The sequence below is a fragment of the Anomaloglossus baeobatrachus genome, chromosome 11 (assembly GCF_048569485.1).
Source record: "Anomaloglossus baeobatrachus isolate aAnoBae1 chromosome 11, aAnoBae1.hap1, whole genome shotgun sequence".
In the NCBI taxonomy this organism is placed as follows: Eukaryota; Metazoa; Chordata; class Amphibia; order Anura; family Aromobatidae; genus Anomaloglossus; species Anomaloglossus baeobatrachus.
Window position 1 is genome coordinate 24,074,213 of NC_134363.1, and position 26,739 is coordinate 24,100,951.

At 44.3% G+C, this 26,739-nt stretch overlaps 2 protein-coding genes across 4 annotated transcripts in view; both read right to left on the reverse strand.

Moving 5' to 3' along the window:
* The window catches only part of LOC142256512 (formyl peptide receptor 2-like), a 79,523-nt gene that overhangs the window by 27,447 nt on the left and 25,337 nt on the right, over positions 1-26,739 (reverse strand). The gene's annotated exons all lie outside the window — the stretch shown is intronic.
* Positions 2,611-25,633, reverse strand: LOC142256163 (formyl peptide receptor 2-like). Of its 3 annotated transcripts, XM_075327703.1 has the most exons (5): positions 25,578-25,633; positions 25,226-25,296; positions 16,739-17,775; positions 16,468-16,551; positions 2,611-8,547 (listed from the first exon to the last, which is right to left on the reverse strand). In XM_075327703.1, exons 4-5 carry the CDS (start codon positions 16,536-16,538, stop codon positions 7,572-7,574), a joined length of 1,047 nt encoding a protein of 348 aa, XP_075183818.1. In that variant the 5' UTR covers positions 16,539-16,551; positions 16,739-17,775; positions 25,226-25,296; positions 25,578-25,633; the 3' UTR covers positions 2,611-7,571. The 3 variants fall into 3 exon arrangements, with proteins under 3 accessions (XP_075183818.1, XP_075183817.1, XP_075183814.1); XM_075327702.1 differs by lacking the exon at positions 16,739-17,775; XM_075327699.1 differs by lacking the exon at positions 16,739-17,775 and having other exon boundaries at positions 25,226-25,333; positions 25,578-25,628.

Below are 26,739 nucleotides of genomic sequence, written 5' to 3' on the forward strand. Positions count from 1 at the left end.
ACCACTTGAATTTTCTTTGTTTATATGGTACTAAAGGACATTACACTTTTGGAGAATAAACTTTCAACTAATCTAATTTCCAGGTAAATTCATGTGAATAGAAGAATTCAAATAAGCTTCATCCCTTTATTTTTCTTAATTATCACATCACTCAGATCATAATGTAGAATGGATATTACATTAAAAAACAATTAGAATTTTCACACTCTCTGGTTACAAAGTCGACTTTAACATTTATTGATGACTTTTTTTATTTTAGACTTTTATGTATTATATTTTTATGATTACAACTTATTTATACATTTACTACATTTGCTCATAATATTTTTTTTACATTCGTGAAATACAATTCAGATTACAGGCAGATAGGATTGTATATGATACATTTTAACACGAGAGCAAAAAGAATATAATATTCTTATGTTGCAGGACACATCCGACCTCCGGACCAACATCTGCACTGGAATTTGGGGTTCCCCGTCCTGTGAATAATGTATAAATGTCTGAGATGATATTAGCTCTAGAAGAAACACAACTGTGAGGAATAAGATTAATATCCAGAGACATTACAATGCGGCATTACTACAATGCGACAGGCCATTATTATTTCTCTTTTTGTGATATAACATTGTTATTATTGGAGCGGAGTGAAATACGTCGCACATTTACTCCTGTAACTTCTATATCAGCAAATACTGCTCAGGTTACAGATATAAGATTATTAGTAATTAGTGACATCAGTGATAGAAAGATACAAGAATACACTGGAGTAATATTCTCCGGGCACAGGACACATTCTACCTATTACACACATTTCTAGGCTGGAACTTGTGATCCGTCCTGTGATTGATTATAAATGTCTGAGATTATATTACCTCTGTAAGAAACACAACTTTATACAGAATGTTATATCCATAAATACATATACAGTCATATGAAAAAGTTTGGGCACCCCTATTAATGGTAACCTTTTTTCTTTATAACAATTTGGGTTTTTGCTATTTCAGTGTCATATATCTAATAATTGATGGACTGAGTAATATTTCTGGATTGAAATGAGGTTTATTGTACTAACAGAAAATGTGCAATCCCCATTTAAACAAAATTTGACCATTGGAAAAGTATGGGCACCTCAACATAAAAGTGACATTAATACTTTGTAGATCCTCCTTTTGCAAAAATCACAGCCTCTAGTCGCTTCCTGTAGCTTTTAATGAGTTCCTGGATCCTGGATGAAGGTATATTTGACCATTCCTGTTTACAAAACAATTCCAGTTCAGTTAAGTTTGATGGTCGCCGAGCATGGACAGGCGCTTCACATCATCCCACAGATGTTCAATGATATTCAGGTCTGGGGACTGGGATGGCCATTCCAGAACATTGTAATTGTTCCTCTGCATGAATACCTGAGTAGATTTGGAGCGATGTTTTGGATCATTGTCTTGCTGAAATATCCATCCCCTGCGTAACTTCAACTTTGTCACTGATTCTTGCACATTATTGTCAAGAATCTGCTGATACTGAGTTGAATCCATGCGACCCTCAACTTTAACAAGATTCCCGGTGCCGGCATTGGCCACACAGCCCCAAAGCATGATGGAACCTCTACCAAATTTTACTGTGGGTAGCAAGTGCTTTTCTTGGAATGCCGTGTTTTTTTGCCTCCATGCATAACGCCTTTTTGTATGAGCAAACAACACAAACTTTGTTTCATCAGTCCACAGGACCTTCTTCCAAAATGTAACTGGCTTGTCCAAATGTGCTTTTGCATACCTCAGGCGACTCTGTTTGTGGCATGCTTGCAGAAACGGCTTCTTTCGCATCGCTCTCCCATACAGCTTCTCCTTGTGCAACATGCGCTGTATTGTCGACCGATGCACATTGACACCATCTGCAGCAAGATGATGCTGCAGGTCTTTGGAGGTGGTCTGTGGATTGTCCTTGACTGTTCTCACTATACTTCTTGTCTGCCTTTCTGATATTTTTCTTGGCCTGCCACTTCTGGGCTTAACAAGAACTGTACCTGTGTTCTTCCATTTCCTTACTATGTTCCTCACAGTGGAAACTGACAGCTTAAATCTCTGAGACAACTTTTTGTATCCTTCCCATGAACAACTTTGTTGAATAATCTTTGTTTTCAGATCATTTGAGAGTTGTTTTGAGGAGCCCATGATGCCACTCTTCATAGGAGATTCAAATAGGAGAACAACTTGCAAGTGGCCACCTTAAATACCTTTTCTCATGATTGGATACACCTGCCTATGAGGTTCAAAGCTCAATGAGATTACAAAACCAATTTAGTGCTTTAGTAAGTCAGTAAAAAGTAGTTAGGAGTGTTCAAATCAAGAAATTGATAAAGGTGCCCATACTTTTGCACCGGTCAAATTTTGTTTAAATGTGGATTGCACATTCTCTGTTAGTACAATAAACCTCATTTCGATCCAGAAATATTACTCAGTCCATCAGTTATTAGATATGAAACTGAAATAGCTGTTGCAAAAACCCAAATTGTTATAAAGAAAAAAGGTTAACATTAGTAGGGGTGCCCAAATTTTTTCATATGACTGTATATATATATATATATATATATATATATATATATATATATATATATATATATATATAAATATATATATATATAAATATGTCTATATATATATATGTGTGTGTGGGGTGTGTGACTTTGGCATTTGGTGCAGTGAATCCTTCCCAGGTGACATGATTATGGGATGTCACTCGCCATCGCTGCCATATTGCTTCTCCTGAGAGGATCAGTCACTGTTTGAGCTTCAGAAGGGGCTGGGATTTATCCAATATCCTGTAATACTATGTGATCGCAGTGCTAAGAATAAGTCATCACAGGGTCACATTACCTAGCAAAATCTAAAATAAAATAAAATAATCAATTTTAATAAGAAAAATAAAATTTTACCTTTTTCCTTTTTAAAAGTTGTGAAATTAAAATCTAATCATAATAGACATTGTCACATATGTTATCTCCATCAAGAACATTGGATTTTGTATTTTTGAGTTTTTGCTTTATCCTCCTCTTCTTCAAAAAGCCAGAACTTTTTATTTTTCCATTAATGAAACTTGTTTTTGTGGATCAAGGTTTTTCTTATTTTGTTGAAGCAGTTTTGGTTTTGACCAACAACATTAATTGTAGCATTTAATATAAAGGAAAAAAAATGTAAGTGGTGTAAAAGAAATAATATTCAATATTTGTTGGAGTATTTTTTTTTTTTTTTTGCGGTGATCGATATATAGTAAAAAATGACCTAAAAACAGGATTCTCCAGATCAGAACAATTACATCAGGAGAAAATTTGATGTGAGCCTTGTTATTTGTGCTTTAGGCTGACAATTTTATTGATACTATTTTGGGGTAAATTGAACATTTCCATCACTTATTACATTTTGTGGAAAATAAGAGGAACAATTTCACGATGATCTATAAAGGGTCACAGAGGAAACACCGGGCGACGCTGGACTTAAAAGCTGAACTGAAGGCAGAGGAAGAATTTATAAATCACATGGATAAATGATAAGAAATAATACCGTATCTGGAGCAACGTCAGAGACCTCCGGCTGTCCACTACTTCTCCAGGACTGAAGGGGAACGTTTCTCTGCATTTATTTAATAATTAATTCAGAGATCGGCTAAAAAGTAAATAAAATTGTTCTTATTAGGAGAAGGGGACACAAAGAGTAACAGAGTCTTATCCGGCGGAGATTAATCCAGGAGAGGAGTAAGGGAATTGCTTAACTATTGGGGTTGTCTAACACACAACTGAAGAGGCAAAGTATGACATCTGCTGCAGAATGCTCTGGTAAGAAAATCCCACCCTGGAAACCAAATAGTAGGAGGATAGAGGTAGTAGTTTCCACTGCTGGTAATAGATTTAAGAAATTCAGAAACCGTATTCAGGATCGGATCAGGAGAACCTGATGAAGAAGCTGTTTAAGCATCGAACTGCGTAGAGAAGAAACCAGATTGTCCTATAATAAACCAATTCTCCAGATATCTTGATTCCAATTCAAGCAGAGCAGACTACTACCCCTATTCTCCAACTATTTGATCGTTCTCATTAAACCTTTACAACTTTCTATGTACTGGTACATCCAAAGCCGCATCCCTGCCTTTGATGCAGGCTTAAAATTGCTATTAGCAAAAAAAAACAAATTAGGGCTCAAAAAATAAGTCATCACAGCCCCAGATCCCGAAATGTGAGAACATTACTGTTCTCGGCAAATAACATCAAATGCCCCATTATTTTGGGGATGGACAAAAATCTATATTTATTTCACCAATTCTATAAAAAATATATCTATCTAGGAAGTTGTACTGACTTTGGGAATCACTGCCTGATTAGTTTTACTATATAGTAAACATGGTAAATAATAATAAAAAAAAGAAACATTTGTGGAATTCCACTTTTTTTCACTATAATATTTTCCCTCATTTTCTAGTACACAATATGGTAAAATGAATGGCGTCATTCAAAAGTACAGCACGTCCAATATAAAACAAGCCGTCATATGGCCATTTTAAGGGAAAAATAAAAAGTTATGGCTCTTGGTAGAAGAGGAGGAAAAAGAAAAGGGAAAAAGAGAAAAAAGGCAGGACCGTGAAGGAGTTAAAATCATGTAAATTTCTGGAAATGTGACACTAACTCCATCCCCTGCAGATTGATCCGCTCATCTATAAATCACCATAGATGTAATGTCCGGGGAATCGTACTGCCGGGTTAAAAATACAGTAAAAACTAAACCCAAAGAAATATGGAGGAAATCCAGAGCATTGTACATCTTTATACATATTTGTGGCACCCCTGAGGCTGCCGTCATAACAGATATACTGCACCTCATTTAGAGGTGAGGTGCCCCATCCTGGGAAATAAAGATGCCATCTGCCGGTTCACACACCAAAAGCCCGCAGACAACTAATTATTCGCTCACACATTTGATCAGGGCTGGGGCAGGTCCCATTAATGCTTAGCGACAGGTAGTATGGTTATGTCACTTAAGCCCTGTGCACTGGTCTGATACCAGCTTAGGGGAGGAGCTTTTTGGCTGAGGTGTCTGAGGTAAAGTGGGTGGAGCTGTTTGAAAGTTGACAGTTGACCGTTGATAGAGTTAGTCAGTCAGGAGCAGGGAAGAGACCGACTAGGGGTCCGGACCCTAGGGGTCCTCCTCAAACCTGATGACATTGAAGAAAAGATCCTAGAGAATTAGGGGAGGGGTGTCAGAGTCCCCTAAAGTCCTGTTCCAGAAGCTACATTTAGCAGTGGGGAATTTGGTCACAAACGGGGTCCCGGTCCCTAGACTAGGACAATAGTTCAGGACTTCCTAGTAATACCAGTGGCCAGGGTGGTTGTACGCACGTTTGGGCCACAAGCAGCATACAAATCCATTGGAAAGGGGGCACAGAGGACCAGTGAGCCAAGCAGGCAGAAATTCCTTTGAAAGACCCAGTGGGAGCCAGGCAGGCAGAAGTAACATTGCTGGTCCATGACCCCTGGCTCAGGGCACTGTGTGTGGCGGCGCAGTACAGGAGGGAGAAAGTCAGCACAGAGATATGGCCAGGAAAGGCAATCAAAAGGGAGAACCAGTATTGGCCTCGGACTTACTCAGAATTGGCGGTTGCCCATCACCAGGGATCCCAACATACCATGGTGGAATAAATTGGCTGTCAACCTGAAGAATTGGTTCAGTGAGTAAAAGACTTTTATTGCAAAGCCCTGGTGTCATCTCCATTTCTCCTGCGTCACAGCCTGCCCTGACAGACCTTTCAAATCCCCACAGTCGCCCCAGGGAACCTCTCCACCTGTGGGGAGCAAGAACACATCAGCTGCAACATCATCACCAGCCCCGAGTAACCTACAATGTAGCAGTGGCACACATAGCCGCAAAAACCACAGGTGGCGCCCCAAACTTTATTCCACTGTAAATATTTGGCATCCCCCTTCATTTATAGGGTAGGGTACGGTATGGGGTGTGTCATTTGGCATCATGAACAGGATTGAACTAGGCCCAGTAACCACAGGTAACGTGTACCTTGGAGTGATTTTATTGAACTTTGAATTGGGCCGCCATTACTGCGTCACAGAAATCAAACTACGTCATACAGAGAGCAGTTGAAAAAGTGCGCAAAGATAAGCCCAGCCCCGTGCTCTGCCCAGCACCGAAGAGTACTTTGTGTTAATGAACTGAACTTATTCAACTCTACACAGTGGCAGGCAGTGAAAATAACAGACACTATGTGCAAGCTGGAGGTCAGAGGGCGTTCACCCTTCAGGGTCGGGAACACAGCCTTGCGCCAGAGAGCTGTACCCGTCCCACAGAAAAGGAAGCTAAACTTATCTGGAGTGACTGGCCAAAAAAGCTCCAGATAGAGGAAAAATGGTGAAGTCAGTGAATATCAGTGAACTGGGCTGCAGAGAACTAGCACCGGGTTCACCTAAATGACCGGAAGACACGCCAACACCGTTACTGGCACTGGACCTAGACTTCCTGGGAGAGGAGGTGAGGCTGCTGGAGCAGCAGTTACTGGGACTGTAAACTGGTGTGGTGCAGGAGATGGCAGAACCGGGACATGCACCAGAAGACTAGGCGGTGTCCAGCACCACAGTACGAGCGGCCACAGGTACCGGTGAGCTGATGTTCCCAGTTACCCCACTTAAAACAGATACCCTGGTGAGGCCCCTTCCAAGACCCCCGATTGTCGCATCTGAGCAGACAGGGCCTAAAGTAAATTGGGACAATTTACCGGTCAGCGGGAGAAATCTGGCTGCCCCATTGCAACCCATTCCCACACAGACTGCTATTGAGGTACGCTGCAAGCGACAGTTAGCCCGGTACCGGTCGGAGCAGGAATGGCGAGAGGCGCAGTGGGCAGAAATGGAGGCCCGAAACCTAGCACCCAAGGAAAGTGATCTGGAAATCCTGACCTGCTGAACGGGGTCCATGGAGACAAGGAAACATAGCCACCTTTAATTTGGACAAGGGCTGGGAATTCATTGAGGAACCCTGACAGACCTGCCCTGACAGACCTTTCAAATCCCAACAGTCGGCCCAGGATCCCACTCCACCTGTGGAGAGCAAGAACACATCAGCTGCGACATCATCACCAGCCCTGAGGAACCCACAACGCAGCAGCGGCTCACATAGCCGGAAAAGCCACAGGTGGCATCACAAACTTTATTCCACTGTAAATAATCATCATCCCCCTTCATTTATAAGACACCGCCTGGGTTACGAAGCTGGACCCCACTACCGCTGATGTCCCCAGACTAGTCCGGCCTGGTTCCGAATACCTCCGGTGTCATATTCATTTCACTTAAGAGTTATTTTTACCAATTTCATCACATAATATGGTAAAATGAAAGGCGACTTTAAAAATGAGAATTTATCCTGCAGAAAAAAATCCCTCATTAGGTTGTGACGATGAAAAATAAAATGTTCTGGTTCATGAATGAGAGGAGGAAGGAAAGAAAGTGAAAAAAAATGAAAAATGGCCGAGACTCCAAGGAGTTAATAGGTGTCACATACAGGAGATAACAGGAATACATATTACACATCAGTAGAGCGAGTATTTCCCGCATCTTCTCCTTCTCGGCACAGGTCATTAGGATGTTCACTTAAGGCTCTTTCTACCCTGGCGGGGATGGATCTGAAGAAACCTTGTCGGAAACCCGGTCCCATAAATACATAAATGATTGGATTCATGCAGCTGTTAAGACAAGCCAGGGTGGTAATAATGGTCTGCATTATATAGAATACAAAGTAATCTAAAATATAATACTCAGGTATCAGTGGGGAGATGTAATATGGAAACCAGCAGATGAAGAAACACGATATAACAGCGGTGATGATCCTGGAGGATCTCTGAGATCTCTGGGATCTCTTACTTTTTTTAATCTTGTAGAAAATGGTGACATAAGAGGTGACGATGATGAGAAAAGGGATCACGCACATTGTAATGAATCTGATCAGCTGCATGGTGTGATATAACTCTGGGTTAAAATGAGTTAATTTAACATTATATACACACCATTCATATACCTCACCTACATGGTATCTATACACGTAATACAGTACACCCGCTACAACGAAGCTCAGCCCCCAGATGATCGCTGCAGAGATTCTCACCACATTACAGGTTCTATGAACTCTGGCCCAGAATGGCCACATGACGGACACCCAGCGGTCAATACTCATGGCCGTCAGGAGGAGAACACTGGTGGTCATGTTTATATTAAAGAGAAAAATGTTCGCTGTGCAATTTTTAAATTTTGAGATAATGCTTCCTGAGGAAAAAGCAACCCACTCATCAATTCTCAGAGGCAGAGACGCACAGCACAGGAAGTCCGCAATGGCCAGGTGGAGGAACCACACAGCACTGACTGTATTCTTCATCCTGAATCCGGCAATCCAGATGACTAATCCATTACCGATAATCCCGAGAGCAAAAACAATGCTGAAAAATGTTATTGATGTCTTGTGTAAAATGTTATCGTCATAATAATATTTATAACCGTCAGATGACCTGAGGAGACAGGATGGGGTAGACGTTAGGAAAGATAACAATTTATGTTTTCATGAATATCTGGCTTGCCGGGGTGGCCTCACCCGGGGAGAGGATTGGTAAAAGGGGAGACTGCTCAGTAACTGCTCAGTGCTGCAAGTCCTCCAGGTGCCTCAGCCGCACTGTACCGTGATCACAATTCCTTACGGTCTGATCACAATCTGTAATGTGTGGCTGTGCTGTAACTGCAGATGTGATACAAGGTACAGCGACGCTGAAGCGGCCGGCAAGCTCTGCCCCTGCGGAGCTGCACCTTTATATTACAGCCATGCAGTAAGTATGCACAGAGGACCAGGAGCAACTATATATATATATATATATATATATATATATATATTTATATATATATATACACTAGCTATACTACCCGACTTCGCCCGGTTTAATAACTGTTGTTAACAAAATAGAATGTATTAACAAAAATGTATTCTGCACACAAAAACCACAAAACAAATAGATAGAAATGTAAATATTAAAAGGCAAAAACTAAGCTAATAGAAGCATTTCACAACATATATTTCAACACCACAGATAATCCACACAGATTTAACTAAATTGGCCAAGTAATGTGCTCCGTCTGTCTCTTTCCTTGTCTGTCTCTATTTCTCTGTCTCTTTCCCCGTCTGTCTCTATCAAGCTCTGTGTTTTTCCCCATCCATATTTGTCTGTCTCTCTGGCTGTCTCCTCCTTCCCTGTCTGCCTGTCTCTGTCCCTGTATGCATGTCTGTCTGTCTCTTTCCCCATGTGTCTCTTTCCCCATGTGTCTCTTTCCCCATGTGTCTCTTTCCCCATGTGTCTCTTTCCCCATCTGTCTCTTTCCCCATGTGTCTCTTTCCCCATCTGTCTCTTCCCCCTCTGTCTCTTTCCAGCTCAATCTCTTTCCAGGTCCGTCTCTTTCCAGGTCAGTCTCTTTCCCCGTCTGTCTCTGTCTGTCTCTTTAACCGTCTGTCTCTGTCTGTCTCTTTCACCGTCTGTCTCTGTCTGTTTCTTTCACCGTTTGTCTCTATTTCTCTGTCTCTTTCCCTGTCTGTTTCTCTGTCTTTCACTGTCTGTCTCTCTGTCTGTCTCTCTCTATCCGTCTCTCCACCGACATCTTATTACCTCACACATAAGCTTCTTATACTATGAATGTCTTTTGTTCCTATAGCAACCACTCACAGCTCCTACTAATAACCTGTAGTTCCAGGCTCCATTTACTTTAATGGAGGCATGTTTTTTGGAGAGTAACTGTAAAGCGCAGGGTTAAATTTTCCTGTCAAAACATAGTCTATGATGTTCCCTGGGTCACATGAGGTGTCTGTGGAAAATTTCGTGATTGTAAACGCGACGGTGCGGATACACTTTTCGTTTCACTTTTTCCCTATTCTGTAGATAGGGGCAAAATTGATTGGTAAATTGGAAAGCGCGGGGTTAAAATTTTGCCTCACAACATAGCCTATGACGCTCTCGGGGTCCAGACGTGTGAGTGTGCAAAATTTTGTGGCTTACTCAAGAAGTAGGAGGGCACCAAATCCTGGGATCACCCCTGGCACTGAAAGCTAATGTTTAATAGAGAGAAAAGAAGTGCCAAAAAATTGACGGATCACCATATATATAATTAATCAAAAATTTATTGTATATCAGGGAACATAAACAACCATTGACACATTTTAAAAACATTTAAAACATACGAAAAGGAGACCATGTGATTCCCTATATAAAATGGACCAAGATTCTAACCAAGCTAGCTGGTATAATAAACAAATCAGAAGTTAGTTAAATTTTCAAAGCACATGATGTTGCTATAGCAAAAAGTGTGCTATAGCGCTTCCCAAATAATTATAATACATATTAAACCCAGCAACAGCTTATAATGCAGTCATAATAGACCCTAATATTTAGACAAAGCAGCCCTGTGCAAAGAAATGATGAAAACCCCAATATCTCAACTAGCATAACCCCAGGTTGAACTTGAGCACCACAAATCCCAGAGCTGCAGCCTTATAATCCCTAGCCCTGGGCTGAGAAAATGAGTGCAGAAAATAGCCTGCCTCAAGGAGACAGATCTTTGGCTCAACTCGTGTGTCTATGCACCAAAGTCCAAGGGGTTAAAGCAGGATAATGTAAAGCACAAAGCTGTTTGAAGGTCCCGGGAATCACTTTACCCACCCGATGCGTGTCGTCACACTTGGGGAATTTCTCAAGGGCAAAAAAGTAATGAGTAATTTATCTATCTCTGTCACTTTCCCTGTCTGTCTCTTTCCTTGTCCGTCTCTTTCCCTCTCTTTCCCTCTCTTTCTCTGTCTGTCTCATTCCCTCTCTTTCCCTGTCTGTCTCTTTCCCTCTGTCTCTTTCCCTGTGTCTGTCTCTTTGTATGTCTCTTTACCTGTCTTTGTCTGTCTCTTACCCTGTATGTCACTTTCCCTCTCTTTCTGTGTCTGTCGGTTTCCCTGTGTCTGTCTCTGTTTTTTTCTGTGTCTGTCTCTTTACCTGTCTGTGTCTGTCTCTTAACCTGTCTCTCTCTTTCCCTCTCTTTCCCTGTCAGTCTGTCTCTTTGTCTGTGTCTGTCTCTTTGTGTCTGTCTCTCACCCTGTCTATGTCTGTTTCTTACCCTGTCTGTGTCTGCCTCTTTCCCTGTCTGTGTCTGTCTCTTTCCCTGGCTGCATTGTGACACGCCAATGTGACGCCCTGGGCAAGCCAGGGGTCACAGGTCATCACACCACCACACCCTACACCCCAGTTAGGAACACCTAAGCTAAACCAAAATCCTTGTTGCCTTCCTCCAGGAGCTGGTGTCCACACCAGGGGGTGGGCCAGGCGGTTGGCTCAGCCCACCGAGGAGTTCACAGCTCTGGAGGCGGGAAAACCAGGCAATTCAGAGATAGAGTTTGGAGTTTGAAGAGAGTGGAAGTCTAGCTGAGGGCTAGAGTGGAGTTTAGCTCAGGGAGAGCTTGAGTAAACAGTGAAGTGAAAGTAGAAGGAAGTGAAGTGGAAAAGGAGGAAAGTAAGAGCAGTGACAGTTTGAAAAGCCTGAAGTTGGTCCGGGTGTGTACCCCGGGCTGAGAGACAGCAAGGTCAGCAGACGGCGGTGATTGTCCGCAGGGGTGACTGCTCGGAGGTTACTGGAAGGACCGCGGACGGGTGGTGACCCGGCGGTCTGGAGCAGTGTACAAGGAACAGTCAGCACCAGGGCAGGGGCCTTTCGGATCCCGGCAAGGCTAGGAGTCGCCATAATTTGCCAAATCCGTCAGTGAAGGGGACGTCTGTCTCCCAACAACTAAGTCCCGATTGAAGGCAACAGTCCAACCGTAATGGAGAGACACCGCCACCGCCAGGGCACCAGTTTCTCAGGGCCAGCACCTGCGGGCAAAGTAGGGCTCCTCCGGCCCATATCTAAGCCGGGGAGCGGGTTACCGGCGGGAACCAATCGCAACCATCATCATCTTAGGTGCAGGAAAAGGGACCGTCACCGTCAACTACTGGGGAAAAGCAAGTGCAGCCGTCCGTGGGAACCGTCTTTCCAGCCGTGTGTTTTACCGAGAACTGTGTCAACGTCTCAGGCTGAGTGAGTACCACAGTGCCGCAAGGCACAGCGCTTCCCCCGCGTTCCTGCGCCCACCAAGCCCTGCATCTCCCACCTCATCACTGGGCACCGGGATCACCAACCCCTACCCACTGAGGGGCAACACAACAACTTGCTGCTCCACACCATCACTCCCGGGATCCCCATACAGAGCAGCGGTGGTGTCAACAAATCACCACAACCGTGGGTGGCGTCACGGACAATAAACAATCCCCACACCCAAATACCCCTTTCACTCACGGGCGAGGAGCGCCGCTCGAGACCCCCGGGATCCGGCCCACCGCTTGAGCCACCACTGAGCAGCAGCAGCCGGACCCGAGCAGAGGGGTGAGCGCAGTGCTGACACCCTCCTCCCCGCCTGCGACAACTTGGCGTCACGAACAGGATCTTACCGCTCTGCCGTTGGGTAGAGGTGCGCCTTGTGACCGCCGGAGGTATCCGGCTGAAAAATTTCAGAAGTCGCCATCTTTGGCGCGAAAAGTTCCCGCTCGAGCGTCTTCTCGAGTAGCAGAGGCGCGAAGGCCAAAACCCCGCCCCAAGAGAGGAGGGGCCAGAAAGAAGCTAAGGGGGACGAAATGGCGGCTGGTCGCATGTAGCCGCGGCTATAGAAGCAGGGACGCCAGGACCCTGCGGCCATTGACTGGTTCCTGGAAGGGGCCGCTGCTAAAGATGCTGAGTCCGACCAACAACACCGTGGTCCCCGCGCCTGGCCCCGCAGCGTGGGTGGAAGTCTGGACCGTCCAGCTAAGCAGCCGTCTGCAGGTCCGCATGCAGCTCCTCCTGGAGGAGTGGGAGGCCGACATGGCGGAAGTGGTGGAGGCCATACGGAGACGCAAGGTGGAGGGAGTCTTGGAAGGGAGGGTAAGTGACCCACGCCCCTGTGCCCCTAGTGGGTCGGTCATCGCGGCTGAGGGACCCGGTCCATACCCGCTCGCCCTGCTACCTCCCCCGCTACCCGTGTTGGCTGCTGCTGCCCCGCCACTAGGCCCGCTACCACCACCACCGGTAGCGGTACCCTGCCAATCCGCCCCAGTGGACAGACCTGCAGCAGAAGATCGTGACCACTCTGATCCGCTTCAATGGAAGAAGCCGGAGGCTGAGGCCGTCAGCAAAGATGCACCGGAGGCACGGGGCGGATGCAGCTGCCAAGAGGCAGAGCAGGCCATGTCACAGCGGGGTCCCTCATTACTGAAGGTGCCGGTCGTAGCCGACACGGAGGGACTCTGGCTGGGTCCGTCCCCTGCACACGCTGAACCGGAGCAAGCAGAAAGTGCTCCAGACTGGGAGCGGCGGCAACCGCAGCTGCGCAGAGAGATCGATGCCCGAGAGGGGTGTAGAGCGGATGTGCATGCCCGCATGTATATGGAAGAAGATCGCCTGCAGCGAGCTACCATTGGGGTCCAGAGCGGTGCACCTTGTGAAGGTGGCAATAGAGCACCCACGAGTGAGAATGGACTTTTGAGCCGCTTCCAGGGCAGTGGAGCACCGTTGTCCAGTCCCCGTTGGGACCACCACTGAGTTTATGTTTAAAAGTTTGCAAAAATGATGATAAGTAAAATGATTACCGAAGCTTCACCAGATTATCAACCGTGATAGAGGGAACCGGCCGTTGCCGGCATAGTTGTCCCCGTGGGGACTGTTTGAAAAGTTGCATAGGGAACTCTCTATGGACAAGCCCGTGAACTTGCAGGGCAACCACAAACATTAGTGGAATGTAAATAAGTTGTTTTACTGTTACCGTTTCCGCTGTGCCGCCTCCGGAGAGGCAGGTTGGAGGGAGGGCCCGCAGTAGAGCCGGCTGGGGCCCAGCCACCACAGGAACCAGTGGCTACCCTCTGGAGGGGAAGGACAGATTCTGCTCGGGTAACGTGTGCTGGACTGGGGTCAAGGGGTGCTGCCTGGGTTTTAGGGGCAGCATCAGGGCCAGGTTGCTTGGGTGGGAGAGAGCGGAGACCGTAACCGTAAACCGTTTGCAAATTTAAGAAATGTACCTCCCGATTTGGGATGAATTTATGAAATGTAAATATGTTACCGTTTACCTTTTATACATTTTTTCAGAAAATAAAACCGGTGTTGGACCGGCAGCCCGCGGACGGTCTGCATTTTGCTAAGGGGGAATGTGACGCCCTGGGCAAGCCAGGGGTCACAGGTCATCACACCACCACACACTACACCCCAGTTAGGAACACCTAAGCTAAACCAAAATCCTTGTTGCCTTCCTCCAGGAGCTGGTGTCCACACCAGGGGGTGGGCCAGGCGGTTGGCTTCGCCCACCGAGGAGTTCACAGCTCTGGAGGCGGGAAAACCAGGCAGTTCAGAGATAGAGTTTGGAGTTTGAAGAGAGTTGAAGTCTAGCTGAGGGCTAGAGTGGAGTTTAGCTCAGGGAGAGCTTGAGTAAACAGTGAAGTGAAAGTAGAAGGAAGTGAAGTGGAAAAGGAGGAAAGTAAGAGCAGTGACAGTTTGAAAAGCCTGAAGTTGGTCCGGGTGTGTACCCCGGGCTGAGAGACAGCAAGGTCAGCAGACGGCGGTGATTGTCCGCAGGGGTGACTGCTCGGAGGTTACTGGAAGGACCGCGGACGGGTGGTGACCCGGCGGTCTGGAGCAGTGTACAAGGAACAGTCAGCACCAGGGCAGGGGCCTTTCGGATCCCGGCAAGGCTAGGAGTCGCCATAATTTGCCAAATCCGTCAGTGAAGGGGACGTCTGTCTCCCAACAACTAAGTCCCGATTGAAGGCAACAGTGCAACCGTAACGGAGAGACACCGCCACCGCCAGGGCACCAGTTTCTCAGGGCCAGCGCCTGCGGGCAAAGTAGGGCTCCTCCGGCCCATATCCAAGCCGGGGAGCGGGTTACCGGTGGGAACCCATCGCAACCATCATCGTCTTAGGTGCAGGAAAAGGGACCGTCACCGTCAACTACTGGGGAAAAGCAAGTGCAGCCGTCCGTGGGAACCGTCTTTCCAGCCGTGTGTTTTACCGAGAACTGTGTCAACGTCTCAGGCTGAGTGAGTACCACAGTGCCGCAAGGCACAGCGCTGCCCCCGCGTCCCTGCACCCACCAAGCCTTGCATCTCCCACCTCATCACTGTGCCCCGGGATCACCAACCCCTACCCACAGAGGGGCAACACAACAACTTGCTACTCCACACCATCACTCCCGGGATCCCCATACAGAGCAGCGGTGGTGTCAACAAATCACCACAACCGTGGGTGGCGTCACGGACAATAAACAATCCCCACACCCAAATACCCCTTTCACTCACGGGCGAGGAGCGCCGCTCGAGACCCCCGGGATCTGGCCCACCGCTCGAGCCACCACTGAGCAGCAGCAGCCGGACCCGAGCAGAGGGGTGAGCGCAGTGCTGACACCCTCCTCCCCGCCCGCGACACCAACTTTCCATTTAAGAGCATGGCTGCGCATTCTTCTGAAGTTATGGCTGCACTGTGGCTCCCAGCTCCATTCGCTTTAATGGAGGCTCCATAAATTATAATTCACAACCCATAGTCCTCCATCTAAAATAATGCATCCCATAGTCTTTAATTTATAATATGAACACTCCATAATTCTCCATAAAAAATAATGCAGACCCCATAGTCCTCCATTTAGAATAATGCTGTTATGCACATAGAAAGACACAGTCATATAAAAGGAGACATGAAGACTAAACAACCGAAGCTACATCCATGCCTAAATGTTTACTGTATAGGCTAAAATTGTTTTCTAGTTGTGTAGCTAGGGACACAGTTTGGACCTTGGTCCCTAAGTGGCCGTCAAACCATTTCTCAATGGTCATAAGGAACCAGAGAGGAGATAGGTACACACAAGAAGCCAAGATAAGGACAGAGTGCAGGGGTAGACCAAATCCAAGTTTGATTCAACATAAAACTTGTGCACAATTGTAAAAGGTGCAATAGCAAGATAGGGAGGCCTCCTACAAACCTAATAAATAGAATAAGAAAGGTGTAGGAAGACCCACTGTTTTAAAATTTGCAAAACAGGTCAGTTTATGCCGAAAAAAACCCAAACAGTGGAACTGTAAGTTGTTGCATTTTTTATGCGGAAAAATATGTAGTTATTATACAGGAGTCGCAATACACAGCCGAAACCTCTGCACCACAAACACCACTGACGCCTGATGGACGACACTGAGGTATAGAGGGGTTTAAAGGGTTATCCTGTGGTAGGAATAATGGCGCTGCAGGTGGAGCTGATTTATCCCTATGAATATTGATGTATTCTGGGCGGAGACTCGGATATAGATGTAAATGGAGTCTGCACTGATATCTCACAGAAATAAAGACTTAGGAAAATACACTTACCGGTTGTAGAAGTCCCGAATTCTATTAGATGTGGTCCAATTGTAATCATCATAATCGTAATAATAGTCCATTCTGAGGATTTACCTACAAGAGAAATAAATAATAATAATAATAATAATAATTATACAGACTATCATGTAATTATTGTGTCTGTGCAAAAATAGGTGTGTCATTTTATCAAAGAACCTCTGCAGTATTTCAATATTGTTTTTTCATTGTCCCCTCTGTCAGTAATCAGTAATGTGTGTAGAGAGTATATTACATTATTTACCAGTCTCCGTCTTTTGCTGTTTCCAGTTTTCCTTGTCTTGTTCTGAGTCTCATTGACTAACACTAAAAAGTGACCTCCGCTCCACACAGAAGACGCTGAGTGATCCGGCAGGACAGAACTGCGGTCACATGATGGTGGAGTAGACTGGAGCAGCGCTGGAAACGGCAGAGGATGACGACTGGTAAGTGATGAAATACTTTAAACACATTTATCTTCTTATTAAATAAATTTAAAATAAATCCCACACCGTGAGTGATACACACAATCAACAAAAACAAAACAAAAATTCGGACACAAATAAGGCCACAATTATGGACCCCTTTTATTATGCGGAGTTTGTTGTGGAGATTACGGTATTGTTTATCTAGATTAGGGCAAACAGATCTAAATACGCCCTAAATCTATCTGTCCGCTACCTGTCAATGGAGATATAACTTATGTTACACGCACCCTAAAGTTAAAGAGGTGCCCCCACTCCACGACGGCTAGCCCTTTATAGCTGCCCCTAAACTCCCTCACTGATACAGGTACAGGCAGTTTAGATATTTAATTAATTTCGTTCAAATAAGGAGATCACTTATCTTAGTATTCTTACGGTAGCTCTTTGCATAAACACAGTCCAGAAAGAGGAGAAAAAGCTCATAAGGCCACAGTTAGAGACCCCTCCACCTTTTTTGGACTTCCAGTATTGTCTATACAGATTAAGGTACCAGAGTCTAAGTGCACCCTACCTCAGTCTGTCCGCTACCTGACAATGGAGATATAACTTTCGTTACACGCACCCTAACGTTAAATAGGTGCCCCCATTCCACGGCGGCTAGCCCTTGGTAGCTGACCCTAAACTCCCTCACCAATTCAGGTACAGGCAGTTTGTATATATTTGGATACTTAAAGATGGTCACTTATCTCATCTTATGTTCTCATGGCAGCTTTTCCACAGAAGATACAGTCCGCAATATGTCCAAAGGAAAAAACTCGACGCGTTTCCCCCCACTAATATATATTGGGGTTCATCAGGAGTTTCGAGGCACAATCGCCTGTGGAATAAATAATTCTATTAGAAATCTTGTCCAAAGAGCACCATTGCATAGGTGGAGATTCCCCATATTTCGTTACATACCATTCTGATGTCCAGCTGCATGTATGGCAGCAGATAACCCTCAAGAGACGGTGCTTGTGGCAGAGCAAGCCGCACCTCAAACCAGAACTGTTAAGTACATTTCCTAATGACAGGATATGATTCACCTGAAACCGATCCGCCCACTCTCCATGGATACCCGGTTTGTTTATCTGTCAGAGCACCCTGTTCAATCAGAGTTTCAAACCGGGCGCCGATCAGATGGTATCACATGATCGAACATGTGAGCGCTTGGCCCCGCCCCCTTGCGTCATCCACCATAGTGATATTGTGCTCGGGGTTATGTTTTATTAATACTCAGGCTGGGCTGGCCGTAGGCGACCCTCTCTCCTAGCGCTCCATCCACCATCAGATTTCGTTTTATTATAGTGGAGCGCTCTGTATTTTAGAGGAGGGAGCCGATCGGGTGGTGTCACATGATCGGACATATGAGCGCTCGGCCCCGCCCCCTTACGTCATCCACCATAGTAATATTGTGTTTGGGGTTATGTTCTGATAATACTCAGTCCAAACTAGCTGTAAGAGGCCCTCTCCACCAGCACCCCATCCACCATCAAATTTCATATTACTACAGTGGAGCACTCTGTATTTCAGAGAAAGGGGCCGATCAGATGGTATCACATGATCAGGCATGTGAACGCTCGGCCCCGCCCCCTTACGTCCTCCACCATAGTAATGTTGTATTTGGGATTATGTTCTTGTAGTACTCAGCCTGAATTAACTGTGAGAGACCCTCTCTAATCGCGTTTTTACTAGCGCTTCATCCACCATCGATTTCATATTGTTATAATGGAGCACTCTGTATTTCAGAGGAAGGGGCCGGCCGGGTGATGTCACATAGCTGAACACACACCCGGTCACGCCCCTTTACGTCATCCACCACAATTACAGTGTGTGATGCGTTGTTCCACACTGCCAATATGCTTAGACTAAATACTATTAAGCTCCCCTATTATCATCATATCTATAGTCATGTTATATATTAACACAATATAGCTCTGTGAGCCGATCCGGATGATGTCACAGGGCCAGGCACGTGACTGTCCTGGTCCCGCCTCGCTACATCATCCACCATAGATATACTCTATTATGGGTTGTTTTCTACTGATGTTAAGTTCAAAAAGCATAATGCCATTGAACCCTTCCACTAGCACTATGTATGTAGTCTATATTATACTGTCATACTAGAGTTAGGGGTTATAGGGGAACCCAGGTGAATGGTATACTGGTCTCATCCCATTACGTCATCAATTATAGATGTAGGAGGCTTCATTTTTTGGCGGGGGAGGAAGGGGGGTGGGAGGTGGGGGGGGGGGGGTGGAGATGGTAAGGCATCCAATATTAGGATTATAGCTTCCCCCTCACTTCCTCTTTTCATTATTATCCCGATTGAAATGGAAATTACATCATGCCGTGATCAATCTCATGTATTCGATCCATACAGACCGTCGGCATATCTAGGACGAGGGAGGCAAGGGGGAGGGGGGGGGGGGCCTGAACACCAGACACCCCTTTATTTTAAAACTCACGTTTCATTTAACACAGCAAAGGTATTCCTTGGAACGAAGATTGGTACAAAGAAATAAAAAGTAAGAGGGTGAACGGATATATCACCTCTATATCATTAATCAAGCCTGTCCCTTCACGGGACTGTCCTGGCCAGGCGGATATTATTTTAGTGCTATAAGCAGTAAGGCTATTTCTGGAGTGAAGTCCCTTGTATCTACAAAAAACAACCAAACGTAAGTTGCTCGTTCAGTCCCCTTGGTTGTACACACTCAAATCTATAGATCCATCTGCTTTCTCTCTGTAGGAGCAGCTGATTCCAGTTTCCTTTCCTTTCTGGTTCAGGAACAACTTCAAGGACCCTAAATGCAATGGATTTGGTGTCCCCCCCATGGATTTGTCGGATATGCCTTGACACCGAAGTGTCTCTGTTGTTTCTTACATCTCCCAGATGTTCTCCCACGCGTTTGCGCAGCTCTCTTTTAGTTTTACCGACATAATCCAGGGGGCATGTACAGGTTGCAACGTATATGACTCCTTCTGTACCACAGTTCGCAAAGTCACGGCTCTCATATCTTAATCCTGTGGCAGAACAAACAGTCTGTTTTCCCTGTAGTATCCACTTACAGAACTTACAGTGACCGCACTTAAAGGTGCCATCAATTTTTCTGTCCAACCAGGTACCTCCCTGGCTGGGTGCTTTATAAAAGCTGTGAACCAACCTATCCTGCAAGGATCTCCCTTTCCTAAATGTGATTGTGGGGCGATTTCCAATGAAATCCCTTAAATTGGGGTCTGCTCTTAAGATGCCCCAATGTCTCTCCAGGATCTTATAGATCTCACGATTATGATTATCAAAAGTTCCGATAATCCTTGTGATTCCATTTGGGTCATCTTTTGTTTTAGGTACCAGCAGTTCTTCTCTTTTGCATTGGACTGCATTTTTGTATGCTCGTTTTAGGGTGTCGGGGGGATAACCTCTATTAGTAAATCTCTCACAGAGATCTTCTGCTTGTTTGTGAAAGATCTGGCTATTTGAGCAGTTACGTTTTAATCTCAAGTATTGCCCCCTCGGTATCCCTCTTTTAAGGGGTTCGGGGTGATGGCTTGTCCAATGCAAAAGGCTATTTGTTGCCGTGCTCTTCCTATACACTTGAGTCTCAATCTGTCCCTCAGCTCCTCTTGTGAGCAATACATCCAAAAATGCCAAGCTATCCATGCCAACTTCACATGTAAAGGATAGACCGATACTGTTAGAATTAAGATGCTTTACAAACTCATGAAAAGAACTGACCGTCCCAGTCCATAGGACCAGGACGTCATCTATATATCGGCCCCAATATGTTATATGCTCCGCCCACTTTTGGCATGGTTCATGGAATACCACAGTGTCTTCCCACCAGCCCAGGAACAGATTTGCGTATGATGGGGCACAAGAACACCCCATCGCTGTGCCCCTGAGCTGGTGGTAGTATCTCCTATTGAAGACAAAGAAATTGTGGGTCAAAATGTATTCCATTAATCTGATAACAAATTTATTATGATTGGCAAAATGTGTCCCTCTCATGCCAAGAAAATAATTTATCGCTTGTAGGCCCAAATTATGAGGTATTGAGCTGTACAATGCTTCAACATCTATTGAAGCAAAGATGGTACCTTCTTCAATCATAACGCCATTCATCTGAGTTAGGAGGTCACTTGTGTCACGCAGATAGGAGGACAAAGATATTACATAAGGTCTGAGAATTGTGTCCAGGTATACACCCACGTTCTGTGATAGCGAATTTATGCCTGCTACAATTGGTCTTCCTTTAAGGGGAGACATCCCCTTATGGATTTTTGGTAGGGCATAGAACGTGGGTGTAACCGGAAACTTCTCATTCATGAATTCGAATTCTTTCTGTGAGATTACACAGTCTTTTAATCCCATCATCAAAATCTCAAAAAGTTTGTCTGCAAATCTCAAGGTTGGGTCCCTCTCCAAGACCGCATAGCCATCAGAGTCACGTAGGATTGAGTGACACATATTCAAATAGATCTCGTGACTCATGATGACTATGTTTCCCCCTTTATCTGAGGGTTTGATTACAAGGTCTTTGTTATTGGATAATGTTACCAAGGTATCCATTTCTGACCTAGTTAAATTAGGGGGAATGTTGGACTTACTACCAGACAGCTCTTTAAGTTCTTCAGAGACTACCTTGACAAAGATATCAACACTGTCAAGGTCGCCCCTGGGTGGCATCCTCACACTCTTCTTCTTAAGGCCAGTGAAGGGTCCCATTCCTGGTTCTCTTTCACTTTCATTATTCAATTCTAATAGGGTGTCAAATGTTTCCCTATCTTCAGCTGTAATACCTAATGAGTTATATTTTATTTCGTCTGTGGTTTTGAAAAACTTTTTCCATTTTAGTTTCCTGCCAAACAGTGTGAGATCCTTTGTCCAACTGAAGGAATCATACCTCTCAGTTGGTACAAATGATAAGCCCTTCCTCAAAAGCTGTACATCCAGGTCTGATATCTCAATACCTGACAGATTAATTACCTGGTTGTTCACCTCCTTCCGCCCCTGTTGAAATTGGTGAAGGGTATTCTGGGTCTTAGATCGTATGGCAGGGTTTTTCCCTCTAAAAAAGAGGTCGACGTGCCAGACATAGAAGATGCAGATGAGGACGGCATAGAGGCTGATGGTAGCATCTCCTGTCTTCCCCCCTGCCATCTTCCCCTCTGGCGTCTCTGTCTCCTGTTACGAGGTATATTCCTAATTTCCCCAGGTGTCCCTCTTTGTCTTTCTGAATCAGATGATTCTAGGTCAGAGGAGGGCACGTCAGTAAAGAAACTCTTTTCATCAGTCAAAAACTTATAGGCCGTCTTGTCCTTAAATTCCTTAAGATCTTTAATAAAATTATTATGCTTTCTCTCTTTAAGGCTATTGTGGAATTTTTCCACTGAGTTCTGTAGGGATTTCTCTTTTTTCTCAAAATCTGGGTCTGTTTTAAATTTCAAGGCTGCTTCAATTCGTTCTGTTAATTTAGTTGAGGTTTTAGCTAAAGTGAGTCTCTCCTCAGTCAGCAATAATTGCATAAACTTAATGGAGGTCGTAATAGACTCCTTTTCCCACTGTTCCAGCAAATTGGTGCTCCTAGATCTAGCGGCTGGAACGATGGTAATTCTCAGTCCTTTGGGTACAATCCCTTGCTTGATGTAATTTTCAAGGGATTGTACCTCCCACCAAGATTTTATATTATCACGATAGCAACCATATAAGTCATTAAATGTTTGTTTAAGATTAACGGCCCCCTCTGTGTAGACTACATTAACCTCATCAGAAAAAACCTTATCTGCATCTGTTAGCCATCGACTTGTGTTTATCGGTTCTGATAAAAAACCCGCCATAAATATAGAATTTTTCAAACTAGAGGAGATTATTATTTTTGGAGGCAGTATATCAAATTTTTACTAGCAGTCCTACCTTCATTAAATATTTAAAACATCATAATATATAACATGACTATAGATATGATGATAATAGGGGAGCTTAATAGTATTTAGTCTAAGCATATTGGCAGTGTGGAACAACGCATCACACACTGTAATTGTGGTGGATGACGTAAAGGGGCGTGACCGGGTGTGTGTTCAGCTATGTGACATCACCCGGCCGGCCCCTTCCTCTGAAATACAGAGTGCTCCATTATAACAATATGAAATCGATGGTGGATGAAGCGCTAGTAAAAACGCGATTAGAGAGGGTCTCTCACAGTTAATTCAGGCTGAGTACTACAAGAACATAATCCCAAATACAACATTACTATGGTGGAGGACGTAAGGGGGCGGGGCCGAGCGTTCACATGCCTGATCATGTGATACCATCTGATCGGCCCCTTTCTCTGAAATACAGAGTGCTCCACTGTAGTAATATGAAATTTGATGGTGGATGGGGTGCTGGTGGAGAGGGCCTCTTACAGCTAGTTTGGACTGAGTATTATCAGAACATAACCCCAAACACAATATTACTATGGTGGATGACGTAAGGGGGCGGGGCCGAGCGCTCATATGTCCGATCATGTGACACCACCCGATCGGCTCCCTCCTCTAAAATACAGAGCGCTCCACTATAATAAAACGAAATCTGATGGTGGATGGAGCGCTAGGAGAGAGGGTCGCCTACGGCCAGCCCAGCCTGAGTATTAATAAAACATAACCCCGAGCACAATATCACTATGGTGGATGACGCAAGGGGGCGGGGCCAAGCGCTCACATGTTCGATCATGTGATACCATCTGATCGGCGCCCGGTTTGAAACTCTGATTGAACAGGGTGCTCTGACAGATAAACAAACCGGGTATCCATGGAGAGTGGGCGGATCGGTTTCAGGTGAATCATATCCTGTCATTAGGAAATGTACTTAACAGTTCTGGTTTGAGGTGCGGCTTGCTCTGCCACAAGCACCGTCTCTTGAGGGTTATCTGCTGCCATACATGCAGCTGGACATCAGAATGGTATGTAACGAAATATGGGGAATCTCCACCTATGCAATGGTGCTCTTTGGACAAGATTTCTAATAGAATTATTTATTCCACAGGCGATTGTGCCTCGAAACTCCTGATGAACCCCAATATATATTAGTGGGGGGAAACGCGTCGAGTTTTTTCCTTTGGACATATTGCGGACTGTATCTTCTGTGGAAAAGCTGCCATGAGAACATAAGATGAGATAAGTGACCATCTTTAAGTATCCAAATATATACAAACTGCCTGTACCTGAATTGGTGAGGGAGTTTAGGGTCAGCTACCAAGGGCTAGCCGCCGTGGAATGGGGGCACCTATTTAACGTTAGGGTGCGTGTAACGAAAGTTATATCTCCATTGTCAGGTAGCGGACAGACTGAGGTAGGGTGCACTTAGACTCTGGTACCTTAATCTGTATAGACAATACTGGAAGTCCAAAAAAGGTGGAGGGGTCTCTAACTGTGGCCTTATGAGCTTTTTCTCCTCTTTCTGGACTGTGTTTATGCAAAGAGCTACCGTAAGAATACTAAGATAAGTGATCTCCTTATTTGAACGAAATTAATTAAATATCTAAACTGCCTGTACCTGTATCAGTGAGGGAGTTTAGGGGCAGCTATAAAGGGCTAGCCGTCGTGGAGTGGGGGCACCTCTTTAACTTTAGGGTGCGTGTAACATAAGTTATATCTCCATTGACAGGTAGCGGACAGATAGATTTAGGGCGTATTTAGATCTGTTTGCCCTAATCTAGATAAACAATACCGTAATCTCCACAACAAACTCCGCATAATAAAAGGGGTCCATAATTGTGGCCTTATTTGTGTCCGAATTTTTGTTTTGTTTTTGTTGATTGTGTGTATCACTCACGGTGTGGGATTTATTTTAAATTTATTTAATAAAAATTGATGTTTTAAATATTTAATGAAGGTAGGACTGCTAGTAAAAATTTGATATACTGCCTCCAAAAATAATAATCTCCTCTAGTTTGACACATTTATCTTCACCTTATACAGTATTATGGGGGAAATTATAAAGCCGGCCGGAGGAAGAAGAGTGGCACGCTGTATGACAGCATCCAGAAATATTACCATTGGTCAAAATAAGGAAAATATAGATAGTAATTAATTAATTATTAATATTTTATTATTTTATATAGCAGTGCAGGGACAATTTGCCACAAATCTACATATATCATGTGCCACAAATATATCTACAAGTAGAGTAGGATCCCACCGCTGATAAAGACGTCATGTTCTGCTGTGGAATGACTTACTACAGTTATATCATTATCACTCATCACACGAAACATAACACCCAAACCCATCAGCTCAATACCTACCTGGAGATGCCCGAAAGGGAATCTGTCCGCACAATCCTCTCCACACACTGATTATAGGGTCGTGTTCCTCTCTGAAAACAATGAAAAGACACAGCATTGCCATATACACTGTAAGAAAAGAAATGCAATAAGGAACAAAATACTGGAATTATATAATAATATAATATCTATAATAATAAATTAATAAATATATATATATATATATATATATATATATATATATATATATATATATATATATATATATATATATATATATATATATAATATCTAGAATAAAATGAGAAATCTAAAAGTAAATTATAAATAGATAAATAAATAGATAGATAATTAGATAGATAGATTTCATTACCTTCCTTCTCCTCCAGGATCTCTTCTCTTTGGTCAGAGAGTGCAGCGGATCCTTTATCTATAACCAGCATTGCTGCTGTATAAATATATATATTAACTTCTCCGCCCAAATCTATCAGACACTTCTACTAAGTGCAAATAATTATCAAAGTAGAAAATAATTGTTCATTATATCATTTATTTAGTTGTTATTGAAATATCCGGATATTTTGGTTTATACATATTTTATACATAATATTTTTACTGCTTTTTCTTGAATCTTATATAATTATCTGAGATTTGATTCCATTATGAGAAAAGTTCAATACAAAAGTTTTTGTTTCTGTTGAATTTAGTGATAAAATCCTGTAAGTATTAATACATTTAGTTCGGTATTAGACACATGTGTGACAGAATACAGCTGTAACCCCTTTGGAGGGATTTTTGTGTACAGAAGCTGCTGCAGCTGGGGACAGGCAGATAATAAAGGGGTTGTCCACATTTAGGAATGTGAGCCCCAACTCAGTAAAATACCTCAACTAAGAAACTTAGCAGGTGCTGGCCGTCCATGGATCCAGCACCAGATCCCCGCCACTCTTGCTTTTATTCTCAGATTTTTCCCTGCAGCAATGACACAGTGGCAAGGATCTGGTGCTGAACCAGGGAGGGCGAGTGCCGGCTAAGTTTGTTATTTTAGTTATTTCCATCTTTAAATTGTGTGACCTAGACTGCAATTCCCAGCAACCCTTCCTCCCCTTTGCATTCACTAAGAATAGGGTCAGCAGAGTAAAAAACTGATTAGCTGAGCAAAGCAGACAATGAATGAAGGAGTGATCTGGCCAGAAAGGAAAGACTGGACCAGCGACAGGACCTCACAGTAATATCAGGTGTGTGGTGGATTCTCCAAAAACAAGGAGATATTGTGGCCGCCCGCTTACCCCCCTCCCACCTTTCCACCCCCATCCCCTCCCCATCTCTCCCTCTCCCACTCCCCTTCTATATCACAACCCCTCTGCCCTCCCCTTCCCTCTTTTTCTTCTCTCTCTTCCAGGAACGTGCTCTTTTCTGTGCTACTAGTTCCTGCAGTTTGCCCTCACGCTTTTTCTACGTCTTCTTTATCGCTTTTCTTGACTTTCAAAGTATTGAGGTCATAAGGCTGAATATGTTATGAGAAATTGATCGCT

Excerpts from the sequence above, each read along its gene's own strand:
- LOC142256163 (XM_075327702.1), bottom strand. The coding sequence starts at position 16,538 with ATGGACTATTATTACGATTATGATGATTACAATTGGACCACATCTAAT. Across the intron at positions 8,548-16,467 it reads ATTCGGGACTTCTACAACCG|GTCATCTGACGGTTATAAAT; the intron begins GTAAGTGTATTT and ends CTGTCTCCTCAG.